This window comes from Anopheles merus, unplaced genomic scaffold, assembly GCF_017562075.2.
Source record: "Anopheles merus strain MAF unplaced genomic scaffold, AmerM5.1 LNR4000110, whole genome shotgun sequence".
NCBI lineage: Eukaryota > Metazoa > Arthropoda > Insecta > Diptera > Culicidae > Anopheles > Anopheles merus.
Genome location: NW_024427690.1, coordinates 34,315 through 46,430, shown reverse-complemented (window position 1 = coordinate 46,430; position 12,116 = coordinate 34,315). Strand labels below are relative to the sequence as shown.

The window sequence follows — 12,116 nt, the reverse complement described above, 5'->3', positions numbered from 1 at the left end:
ATATTGACAATAAGCTTCTTTTCAACAAATTTGTTTTTTCGTTTCTATATATTCTATTTCTTTTCTTTATTTTTGATTACACTAAACCCATTTCCGCGTACACACAAATCATTGCCTCAATTCCTTCATTGTTCGAGCATCAAACCTTAAAACAGTTTATATCATCAGACTTTGAAAAAACTGAAATATGTATTGTGTGTTAATTTGAAGATTTTTGAAGGAATCTTAAGCCTGTTCGGAATATGTATCAAATCGTTTGCAATATGAAACATGAGCTCGAAACTGTCCAGGAAACGAATCAAAATTTCTATGCAGATTAATGATATTTAAAATTGTTTCTAGTAAAATAATTGAGAATCTTGATTTTTCAATCAAATGTACTAGGTTTGCGACTGGTTTGTGATTAATACAATAGTTTTGCCAATTGAAATTGCATGAGTAAAACAATACTAATTGCCAAAAATGCCTAAAGTGGCTGCAATTCAACGCAATTTCGGTGTGAAGTTTATAAATATAGATAAAAATTCTAATTTATATTTTATATTACGAAACATTATGCAGGATTGCGCCCTAGAAAAGATAAATCTCACCACTCGAGTTTTCTATAAGAGCAAAAATTTTCAAATTTACCATATTCTCCAGAGAGCGTTAACAAGTGTCAAGCAAGAGCTACCCGCCAAATACTTTATGCAAGATTTGCTAGCAGGATGATATAAAGATGTAGAAATTAACTCAACCTCCAACATCTAGGATGTTAACTGAATTCCATATATTTTCTTGGGATACTTCATTTGCGATACTAGCTAAGCGATACTCCGCGAGCGATGTTCCCGTTTTAATTTTTACAATTGGTGATTGTTCCCCAGCTGTCGTTATCATACAAATGTTTCCCAGTTATTATCCAGGACAAACACCCTGGGATCTCATGAACATCCGCCCTCTACGTTACGCTAGCGTTACACGTAACGCCTGTTTAGCGCAAACCCAAGCAGCATTTTTTAACGCCTGGTTTTACCATCATAGAAATGCAAATTGGTAGAATATTAATCATGTCTTAATATTGATTATTTGTATGCAATAATGAGAAAAGACCTAGTTTGAACAAAAATAATAAGCTTTTTTAAAGATATGACCCAATGATTCTTTATGATAATGAAAAGTTATAAATAAACGGTAGATGTGTCTCACTAAGCTATGTAAAAAGTCCGTTAATTGTTATAAAAGATCGTTATATCCAACATTAGTCGATCTTAATTCTATATTGAATTTGGTCCTGGTTCTTAACATTCTTATTGGGGCCTGAAAGTTCTATTTATTAAAAATGACGGGCCTTCGAAAGATCCGCTAACAAGTTTGTGTATAAATAAGCACTTCTTGCTTCTATGTTGCAGAGGTTCTAGTCCAAATAACAGGCGCCTTGTACGGTAAGAGGGACAAACAGAATTACGAGACGTCGGGAGATGATAAAACCTTGAACGAGTAAGCTTGCGTTGAACCGATTCTAGCCTATATTTTAAATGTTGCTATGTCGGTGTCCAAATAATACTAGCAAATTCTAAGGTAGGACGGACAATTGCACAATACACAGCATTTTTACTGAATGGATCTTTGAAGTCTTTCTCAACACGCAAAAGGAATCCTAACAAACGGAAAGCTTTTTAAAGTATTGCTTTATAGTGGTTCTATAACGTTAGTCTGCTATCTACATGAGCGCCTAAATCATGAATCACATTTTTACGCGGCTTTGATCTATCATCAATTTTATATTCGCAAATAATGGGAAATCTTTTCCTAGTGTAGGATGTAACAGAACATATTGATATGTTGAGACGCATACAATTGGAATTACACAACGCGTTAAATCAAGTTAAACAGATTTGAAGAGTTAAAGAATTGGTTTGATCTGATACCGGTAGGAACATTTTCATATCACCTGCATAAAACAATTTTTCGCAATCCGGCATAACGTGAATAACATCATTTATGAAAATGTTAAAAAGAAAAGGGCCGAGAATGCTGCATTGTGGAACCCCGGACGGGTTGGTGAATGGTGCAGATAGAGAGGAGGAAATATTCACTGTAATATGCTTATCACTTAAATAACAAGAGAGCAAATGAACTAGCGCCCTATTTACTCCGTAGCTTGATAGTTTTGAAATTAGCATTGAGTGATTTACGGATTCAAAGGCAGCATTGACGCTGTTAGCTGTTGCTGTATAATAAATTCACAAACCTCATGTGAACAGTGTTGTTTTTTTCACCCGTTTTCCTTCTTTTGATGAATTATCCCAAGTATCAATGAACGATGCGCATGTGTTGGTCAGATTTGAGCTGATGCAAAAAAACGGTATGTTCCACGCGGCGATTATTGCTTCAAGAGGATGCGAGATTTGCCCTGAAAAAGAAAATATTTTTAATAGAAAATATAAAATTAATCAATATATAAAAAAATAAATAAAAATTATTTCTTTAAACAAACGCTTCAATCGTCGCTTTTATGTAAGCTTCAAACGCATAGGTATAAGTTTAAAAAGCAGATTTACAAAACACCATTTAATGTAAATGCACTGAATATGCAGCAGTGTGAGTGCTTGTTATGCGAGTAATATATCATAGAATTTTTTTCTCAAATAATAATTGTTGAATGTTGCGAAAGACACAGCTCTTGAGTAATGTATTGTGGTCCTGAAAAGGACCGTTTGATTTGAGACTCCATTTGGAGGTTTGTGAGAGCACGTTGAATTTAACCTCCGAAACCGTACAGAGTACGGCCCTGACGCTTCAGAGCATACACCACATCCATAGCAGTGACGGTCTTGCGCTTGGCGTGTTCAGTGTAAGTGACCGCATCACGGATCACATTCTCCAGAAACACTTTCAGGACGCCACGGGTTTCCTCGTAGATGAGGCCGGAAATACGTTTCACTCCTCCGCGCCGAGCCAAACGGCGGATGGCGGGCTTGGTAATGCCCTGGATGTTATCCCGCAGCACTTTTCGGTGACGCTTGGCTCCTCCTTTACCCAGACCTTTTCCTCCCTTTCCTCTTCCAGTCATGATGAGCACAGGATTGTACGTGCACGATGTTCACACTTTAAATTGACGATCACGAATGAGCGTTTTCGAGCTCAACGTCCCTATTTATACTTTTTCATCCACGCATTCCCTCTTGCTCTTAAGATGAGAGAAAATAGGGGTTGACAAGCGCATAAATAGAGCTGTTGTTCGAGCAGTTTCCTCATTCAACGTTCAACTTTTGTTAAAGAAACAAGTTTGCTCCGTGCTCAACGAAACCTACGCTCCCGCAGTGAAATGGCTCGTACCAAGCAAACCGCTCGTAAATCGACTGGAGGTAAGGCTCCTCGCAAGCAGCTGGCCACCAAGGCTGCTCGTAAAAGTGCCCCGGCCACCGGAGGAGTGAAGAAGCCGCATCGTTACCGTCCGGGAACGGTGGCCCTCCGAGAAATCCGTCGCTACCAGAAGTCGACCGAGCTGCTCATCCGCAAGCTGCCCTTCCAGCGCTTGGTGCGTGAGATCGCCCAGGACTTCAAGACTGATCTCCGCTTCCAGAGCTCAGCCGTGATGGCGCTGCAGGAAGCCAGCGAGGCGTACCTGGTTGGTCTGTTCGAAGACACGAATCTGTGCGCCATCCACGCCAAGCGCGTCACCATCATGCCCAAGGACATCCAGCTGGCCCGTCGCATCCGCGGAGAGCGTGCCTAAATCGTCCATGCATCCGGAAGCAGTCCCTGTCTCAACGGGACATTTCCTTCTCAAAACGGTCCTTTTCAGGACCACCAATACTGTTGAACATATCAAGAATTTTCTTTCGATTTTCATTTTGAAATGGTACATGTGAAGGCAAACTAACGCGTATGTCGTTTTGTTTTTACGAGATAATCATGAGAACGGGGAATATTCGTTTCAAACAATCATCGTTATGGGAGGTAATTTAACTTTTTCTTGACAAAGTTTCGCTTTTTATAAGGCTGCTGAGGATTTTGATGATGTTTACCAATACTTCATTGCCATCTATATTACCTATCACTATATTACCAACATCGCAGCTTACAACAAACCATGAACGAATAGTATGACTATATATTTTACAACAAATGTTCGACACAAACAGCTAAACTGTTACTCATGGGCACGAAAATGCAAACATATACGAAAACGATCCTTCAATACTTATAAAGCAACATTAAAATCGAACAAATCTATTACAACATTTAACTCACGACACATAAGCTGCAAGTGGTTGCTTTGTCGATAAATTATCCTCGTACGCGCGAGGAAAATTTAAATAAAAAAAAAAGATTTTCATACAACGAACGAAACGACTTCTATTTATAATTCATGATACCCCTCGCAAAACGCTTCCAACCTTTGCGGATGAAATGAAGGATAATTCTTTGTTTGAAAACGGTTTGTGGTCCTGAAAAGGACCGATTTAAGAGACGTTCATGTAAAGAAGCCAATCATTTCAGTGGCTTACTTCGAGCTGGTGTACTTTGTGACAGCCTTCGTTCCTTCGGAGACGGCGTGCTTGGCAAGCTCACCAGGCAGCAGCAGACGAACAGCGGTTTGGATTTCGCGGGACGTGATCGTCGAACGCTTGTTGTAATGCGCCAAGCGGGATGCCTCGGCAGCAATGCGTTCGAAGATATCGTTAACGAAACTGTTCATGATGCTCATGGCCTTCGAAGAGATGCCAGTATCCGGGTGGACTTGCTTCAACACTTTGTAGATGTAAATAGCGTAGCTTTCCTTGCGGGTCTTGCGCTTCTTTTTCTTGTCGGACTTGGAAATATTTTTCTGGGCTTTGCCAGACTTCTTCGCAGCTTTTCCACTGGTTTTGGGTGCCATTTCGACCGAAAAATTCACTCAACACTGGGACACGATGTGTTCGATTCAAGGGGTGATTGCGTTCTAGAAAAAATCCGAGCTCTCCTATCGCTTATAACGGGCCGTGAGAGAGGATACGTATCGTGCAGCTCGAAAAATTCCAAACGAGTATCGCGCAGCACGAATAAGCTGCTATATAAGCATCGGTCGGGTCGAGATTGCTCCATTATAAAAAGACCCTTATCAAAGAGAACATCGTGTTGTTCGTGATCCCTTACAAACGTTCCCCAATAAAATCTAACCATGTCTGGCCGTGGAAAGGGAGGAAAGGTAAAGGGAAAGGCAAAGTCCCGTTCCAATCGTGCCGGTCTTCAGTTCCCCGTTGGCCGTATTCATCGTCTCCTGCGCAAGGGTAACTATGCCGAGCGCGTCGGTGCCGGAGCGCCCGTGTATCTGGCAGCCGTCATGGAATACTTGGCCGCTGAAGTGCTTGAGTTGGCCGGAAACGCTGCCCGTGACAACAAGAAGACGCGCATCATCCCGCGTCATCTGCAGCTGGCCATCCGCAACGACGAGGAGTTGAACAAGCTGCTGTCCGGAGTAACCATCGCTCAGGGTGGTGTGCTGCCCAACATTCAGGCCGTGCTGCTGCCCAAGAAGACCGAAAAGAAGGCTTAAACTGTGTGACAAAGCTTCTTTCATCTCAAACCCAAAACCGTCCTTTTCAGGGCGACAAATAACTTTGCCAAAGACATTTTATTTGATTCATGCTGATATGGGACAACCAGAAGTAAGAACATTTTCTAATATAGAACCGTGATTGAAAGTGTGTACAAAATGTAAATGAAAAAATGTGCCTCCTTTGGGCACAAAAAGCATCATTTACTGTTTTCAATTCTCTAACCCTGCGAATTCTGAAAAATGCAGCATATCATAAGCGATGTGTAAAAATTTCCAGGTAGCTTGGTAGTGAGGGTTGGTTTTACCATAGCAAATGCAAGCAGTGATACCTGTGTGTTGACCTTTTTTTCTGGAAACGCTAAAGGACACGTTTACCTGATTTATCGTTAACTACGGTCAAATGTTAAAAGTGTTGGTTGTCGAAAAATGTTGTGTGTTCAGGTAAGGTTAGGTTCTCACAAAAGTTTGACTTGGCCAATTGATTGGGAAACGTTGAAAATGGCTTTAAAAAAGTTGGACCAAAAATTAGGAACATTCATATAAATAAACACACTCAATAATGTTTCCCTTCACCCTTCATTTAAATAACCATATAAATATATGTAGCATTTTATAATATTTTTTTAAACAATATTTTCATTAGCAATGTAGGAATGCCAATAAAAAACAATAAATTGAAATGCCCCTAACGCATGTGCAACTCCACATTCAATAACGCCATCTAGTGGTGATCAAAGTCCCTGCAACCAATAGTAACGCCATCTAAATAATTGGTAAAAGTAAGGCTCAGCCATTTACGTTACAAAGGAGAAGCGTTACTTGCCTTTTAAAATTCCCAAGCATCATTTTATAGAGGTTGCGTCAGCTTCGCGATCGACCACTGTACATTACTCAAATGAATTTTTAAACAATTTGATGAAAATATAAGCTTTTTGCTCTAGGGTAAATAGATTGAAATGTGATATAATTTTAAAATTATTATTATTATTAATATTATTATTATTATTATTATTTATTTAATCTTCAACGGGCCGTATGGCCTAATTAAGATGTAACAGTTCAATTGAGAAAAAAAATACATAGCAAAAATAAGATTTACATCGCAATTCACTGCGGCCACGGCAAAAGCCGGAGACGTTCCTTGAAGCACTGAGTTGAGATGTCGAAGTCGAAGCAATCCGAGACAGTGTTGAAGACAGCCGACATGCGGAACATAGGGTCAGACCGACCAGCACTGGAGCGGGGTTGAGCGAGCCGTAGAGTTTCTCTAGACCTAAGTGTTCGGGATGGTGCATAGATATCGACTCGATGCAACAAAGGCGATGAGTCGATAGAGCCATTTAGCAATCCAGCGATGAAAGAGCACTGTGCATTGCGTCTTCTAACCGAAAGAGGTTCAAGGCCTAGAAGACGGCACCGCGCAGCATACGGAGGAAGATTATTGCGATCCTGCCAGGGAAGTAGGCGTAGGGCATATCTCGTGAGCTTACGTTGAATCACCTCGAGTCGAGCAATTGAAGAAGCGGTAGTTGGGCTCCAGACTACGCACGAATATTCCAGAACCGAACGAACGATGCAGTTGTACACAGCTTTGATGCACATGGGGTTGCGGAATTCATTAGTTGTCCGGATAACCACGCCAAGTAATTGATTTCCTCTGGCTACAACGTCATCGATATGCTGTTTAAAGTTCAAACTAGAGTCAAGCAGAACGCCCAGGTCTTTGGCATGATTCTGTCGATTAACTGCAGTGCCGTCCATGAAGTAGGTCCCAGTCACTGGGCTCCTGCATCGACTAAAAGACACACAGTAACATTACTCGATGCAGATAGTCAGTCCATTACGCTTGCACCACGAACAGAAAATTTCGATGCAGTCTTGCAGGAATGTACAATCACCTGTGTTGTGAATAGGCGCAAAAATGTTTGCGTCGTCAGCAAACAGACTGATACTGTCGGGAGGTAAAGCCAGGGTAACATCGTTGATAAACAATATGAAGAGAAGCGGGCCAATATTGCTTCCTTGTGGCATTAGAAGTAAATTAGAAGTAAAACACAGATTTATTATTTGCATTAAACACTATGATTTAAGCAAAATAGTCTTACAGTTTAAAGTTATTAAAACCCTCAAAGCCTTTAATTGGAGTAACATTGCCAAAGTATAAAATATAAAATATTGAAAGTATATGGAAATAAATTAAACCTGTGAAATAAATTAACTGCTCATAAAGTTTACGTTTATGGCCATTTTGAAAGATAATTATTTTGGGTGCGTGGGGCTTTTAAGGGCTCTTAACGAGGTTGATAAATACTTTTATAATGTTCAATATTCTAGTTTTACCAAAAGGTTGGCAAATGAATAAATAAGTTTCATATGCTAAAATCCATATCTATGTTTTTAATTGTTCTAAAAGCATTTCTTTAAGTTGTTAGAACTCTAATTGATGTGAACAATAATAAGATAATATTTATGTTAAAAAAATTTTATACACATAAATTATCAATGTATTCATTTTTAATAAAAATCCTGAACTACTTTTTATTTGTGTTCTATATTGTTATTCTCTCATTATTGCATACAAATAATCAATATTAAGACATGATTAATAATCTACCAATTTGCTTATCTACGATGGTAAAACCAGGCGTTAAAAAATGCTGCTTGGGTTTGCGCTAAACAGGCGTTACGTGTAACGCTGGCGTAACGTAGAGGGCGGGTGTTCATGAGATCCCAGGGTGTTTGTCCTGGATAATAACTGGGAAACATTTGTATGATAACGACAGCTGGGGAACAATCACCAATTGTAAAAATTGTATCCCAAGAAAATGTATGACATTCAGTTAACATTCTGGATTTTGGAGGTTGAGTTAATTTCTACATCTTCATATCATCCTGCTAGCAAATCTTGCATAAAGTATTTGGCGGGTAGCTCTTGCTTAACACTTGTTAACGATCTCTGGAGAATATGGTACATTTGCAAAATTTTGCTCTTATAAACAACTCAAGTGGTGAGATTTATCTTTTCTAAGACGCAATAATTCATAATGCTTCGTAAACTTAAAATATAATTTAGAATTTTATTTATTTATATAAACTTTGCACCGAAATAGCGTTGAATTGTAACTACTTTAATCATTTTTGGCAATTAATATTGTTTTACTTATGCAATTTCAATTGGCAAAACTATTGTATTAATCACAAACCAATCGCAAACCTAGTACATTTGATTAAAAAATCAAGATTCTCAATTATTTTACTCGAAACAATTTTAAATATCATTAATCTGCATGGAAATTTTGATTCGTTTCCTGGACAGTTTCGAGCTCATGTTTCATATTGCAAACGATTTGATACATATTCCGAACAGGCTTAAGATTCCTTCAAAAATCTTCAAATTAACACACAATACACATTTTTAGTTTTTTAAAAGTCTGGTGATGTAAACTGTTTTAAGGTTTTCAGTTGAGGCAATGTTTTGTGTGTGCGCGGAAAAGGTTTTATTGTAATCAAAAATTAAGAAAAGAAATAGAATGTATAGAAACGAAAAAAAATGTACTTTTTGAAAAGAAGCTTATTGTTATTATTATTTTTATCTACTCCGAAAGTTTTCAAGCTAACATAAGCTTATATAACATTCTCGTTTCTATAATAAATGCTATAGAACAGTGCTAACAAAAACGCATCGAAAGACATAATTAGTTTAACTGTCAATTAACCAAATAAATAAACAACATAACATAAACTGTGGATGCGTCTCACTAAGCTATCTAAAAAAGACCGTAAATTGTTATAAAAGATCGTTATATCCAACATTAGTCGATCTTAATTATATGTTGAATAAAGTTCTGGTCCTTAACATTCTTATTGGGGCCTGAAAGTTCTATTTATTAAAAAATGACGGGCCTTCGAAAGATCCGCTAACAAGTTTGTGTATAAATAAGCACTTCTTGCTTCTATGTTGCAGAGGTTCTAGTCCAAATAACAGGCACCTTGTACGGTAAGAGGGACAAACAGAATTACGAGACGTCGGGAGATGATAAAACCTTGAACGAGTAAGCTTGCGTTGAACCGATTCTAGCCTATATTTTAAATGTTGCTATGTCGGTGTCCAAATAATACTAGCAAATTCTTAGGTAGGACGGACAATTGCACAATACACAGCATTTTTACTGAATGGATCTTTGAAGTCTTTCTCAACACGCAAAATGAATCCTAACAAACGGAAAGCTTTTTAAAGTATTGCTTTATAGTGGTTCTATAACGTTAGTCTGCTATCTACATGAGCGCCTAAATCATGAAACACATTTTTACGCGGCTTTGATCTATCATCAATTTTATATTCGCAAATAATGGGAAATCTTTTCCTAGTGTAGGATGTAACAGAACATATTGATATGTTGAGACGCATACAATTGGAATTACACAACGCGTTAAATCAAGTTAAACAGATTTGAAGAGTTAAAGAATTGGTTTGATCTGATACCGGTAGGAACATTTTCATATCACCTGCATAAAACAATTTTTCGCAATCCGGCATAACGTGAATAACATCATTTATGAAAATGTTAAAAAGAAAAGGGCCGAGAATGCTGCATTGTGGAACCCCGGACGGGTTGGTGAATGGTGCAGATAGAGAGGAGGAAATATTCACTGTAATATGCTTATCACTTAAATAACAAGAGAGCAAATGAACTAGCGCCCTATTTACTCCGTAGCTTGATAGTTTTGAAATTAGCATTGAGTGATTTACGGATTCAAAGGCAGCATTGACGCTGTTAGCTGTTGCTGTATAATAAATTCACAAACCTCATGTGAACAGTGTTGTTTTTTTCACCCGTTTTCCTTCTTTTGATGAATTATCCCAAGTATCAATGAACGATGCGCATGTGTTGGTCAGATTTGAGCTGATGCAAAAAAACGGTATGTTCCACGCGGCGATTATTGCTTCAAGAGGATGCGAGATTTGCCCTGAAAAAGAAAATATTTTTATTAGAAAATATAAAATAAATCAATATATAAAAAAATAAATAAAAATTATTTCTTTAAACAAACGCTTCAATCGTCGCTTTTATGTAAGCTTCAAACGCATAGGTATAAGTTAAAAAAACAGATTTACAAAACACCATTGAATGTAAATGCACTGAATATGCAGCAGTGTGAGTGCTTGTTATGCGAGTAATATATCATAGAACTTTTTTCTCAAATAATAATTGTTGAATGTTGCGAAAGACACAGCTCTTGAGTAATGTATTGTGGTCCTGAAAAGGACCGTTTGATTTGAGACTCCATTTGGAGGTTTGTGAGAGCACGTTGAATTTAACCTCCGAAACCGTACAGAGTACGGCCCTGACGCTTCAGAGCATACACCACATCCATAGCAGTGACGGTCTTGCGCTTGGCGTGTTCAGTGTAAGTGACCGCATCACGGATCACATTCTCCAGAAACACTTTCAGGACGCCACGGGTTTCCTCGTAGATGAGGCCGGAAATACGTTTCACTCCTCCGCGCCGAGCCAAACGGCGGATGGCGGGCTTGGTAATGCCCTGGATGTTATCCCGCAGCACTTTTCGGTGACGCTTGGCTCCTCCTTTACCCAGACCTTTTCCTCCCTTTCCTCTTCCAGTCATGATGAGCACAGGATTGTACGTGCACGATGTTCACACTTTAAATTGACGATCACGAATGAGCGTTTTCGAGCTCAACGTCCCTATTTATACTTTTTCATCCACGCATTCCCTCTTGCTCTTAAGATGAGAGAAAATAGGGGTTGACAAGCGCATAAATAGAGCTGTTGTTCGAGCAGTTTCCTCATTCAACGTTCAACTTTTGTTAAAGAAACAAGTTTGCTCCGTGCTCAACGAAACCTACGCTCCCGCAGTGAAATGGCTCGTACCAAGCAAACCGCTCGTAAATCGACTGGAGGTAAGGCTCCTCGCAAGCAGCTGGCCACCAAGGCTGCTCGTAAAAGTGCCCCGGCCACCGGAGGAGTGAAGAAGCCGCATCGTTACCGTCCGGGAACGGTGGCCCTCCGAGAAATCCGTCGCTACCAGAAGTCGACCGAGCTGCTCATCCGCAAGCTGCCCTTCCAGCGCTTGGTGCGTGAGATCGCCCAGGACTTCAAGACTGATCTCCGCTTCCAGAGCTCAGCCGTGATGGCGCTGCAGGAAGCCAGCGAGGCGTACCTGGTTGGTCTGTTCGAAGACACGAATCTGTGCGCCATCCACGCCAAGCGCGTCACCATCATGCCCAAGGACATCCAGCTGGCCCGTCGCATCCGCGGAGAGCGTGCCTAAATCGTCCATGCATCCGGAAGCAGTCCCTGTCTCAACGGGACATTTCCTTCTCAAAACGGTCCTTTTCAGGACCACCAATACTATTGAACATACCAAGAATTATCTTTCGATTGCTATTATGAAATGGTACATGTGAAGGCAAACTAACGCGTATGTCGTTTTGTTTTTACGAGATAATCATGAGAACGGGGAATATTCGTTTCAAACAATCATCGTTATGGGAGGTAATTTAACTTTTTCTTGACAAAGTTTCGCTTTTTATAAGGCTGCTGAGGATTTTGATGATGTTTACCAA

General features: G+C 39.5%; 5 protein-coding genes across 5 annotated transcripts; 2 read left to right on the top strand and 3 right to left on the bottom strand.

The window, feature by feature from the left end:
• Nucleotides 1–2,710: 2,710 nt before the first annotated feature.
• Nucleotides 2,711–3,096, bottom strand: LOC121601517 (histone H4). Its single transcript, XM_041930342.1, has one exon. The coding sequence runs from the start codon at nucleotides 3,053–3,055 to the stop codon at nucleotides 2,744–2,746; it is 312 nt and encodes a 103-aa protein (XP_041786276.1). The 5' UTR covers nucleotides 3,056–3,096; the 3' UTR covers nucleotides 2,711–2,743.
• Nucleotides 3,097–3,257: 161 nt separating this feature from the next.
• LOC121601520 lies at nucleotides 3,258–11,876 on the top strand. The gene is made up of 5 exons (XM_041930344.1): nucleotides 3,258–3,718; nucleotides 5,168–5,518; nucleotides 10,865–11,063; nucleotides 11,152–11,170; nucleotides 11,332–11,876. The coding sequence occupies exons 1-5, from the start codon at nucleotides 3,311–3,313 to the stop codon at nucleotides 11,819–11,821; spliced, it is 1,467 nt and encodes a 488-aa protein (XP_041786278.1). The 5' UTR covers nucleotides 3,258–3,310; the 3' UTR covers nucleotides 11,822–11,876.
• Nucleotides 4,458–4,915, bottom strand: LOC121601514 (histone H2B). The gene has a single exon (XM_041930339.1). It carries the CDS (start codon nucleotides 4,865–4,867, stop codon nucleotides 4,493–4,495), a length of 375 nt encoding a protein of 124 aa, XP_041786273.1. The 5' UTR covers nucleotides 4,868–4,915; the 3' UTR covers nucleotides 4,458–4,492.
• LOC121601512 (histone H2A) lies at nucleotides 5,090–6,038 on the top strand. Its single transcript, XM_041930337.1, has one exon. It carries the CDS (start codon nucleotides 5,150–5,152, stop codon nucleotides 5,522–5,524), a length of 375 nt encoding a protein of 124 aa, XP_041786271.1. The 5' UTR covers nucleotides 5,090–5,149; the 3' UTR covers nucleotides 5,525–6,038.
• Nucleotides 10,788–11,196, bottom strand: LOC121601519 (histone H4). Its single transcript, XM_041930343.1, has one exon. The coding sequence runs from the start codon at nucleotides 11,153–11,155 to the stop codon at nucleotides 10,844–10,846; it is 312 nt and encodes a 103-aa protein (XP_041786277.1). The 5' UTR covers nucleotides 11,156–11,196; the 3' UTR covers nucleotides 10,788–10,843.
• Nucleotides 11,877–12,116: the final 240 nt, after the last annotated feature.

Coding starts and splice junctions, on each gene's coding strand:
- LOC121601517 (XM_041930342.1), bottom strand. CDS start 3,055: ATGACTGGAAGAGGAAAGGGAGGAAAAGGTCTGGGTAAAGGAGGAGCC.
- LOC121601512 (XM_041930337.1), top strand. CDS start 5,150: ATGTCTGGCCGTGGAAAGGGAGGAAAGGTAAAGGGAAAGGCAAAGTCC.
- LOC121601514 (XM_041930339.1), bottom strand. CDS start 4,867: ATGGCACCCAAAACCAGTGGAAAAGCTGCGAAGAAGTCTGGCAAAGCC.
- LOC121601519 (XM_041930343.1), bottom strand. CDS start 11,155: ATGACTGGAAGAGGAAAGGGAGGAAAAGGTCTGGGTAAAGGAGGAGCC.
- LOC121601520 (XM_041930344.1), top strand. CDS start 3,311: ATGGCTCGTACCAAGCAAACCGCTCGTAAATCGACTGGAGGTAAGGCT. Junction 3,719..5,167: donor GCATCCGCGGAGAGCGTGCC/TAAATCGTCCAT, acceptor GGCCGTGGAAAG/GGAGGAAAGGTAAAGGGAAA. Junction 5,519..10,864: donor CCAAGAAGACCGAAAAGAAG/GCTTAAACTGTG, acceptor GAAACCGTACAG/AGTACGGCCCTGACGCTTCA.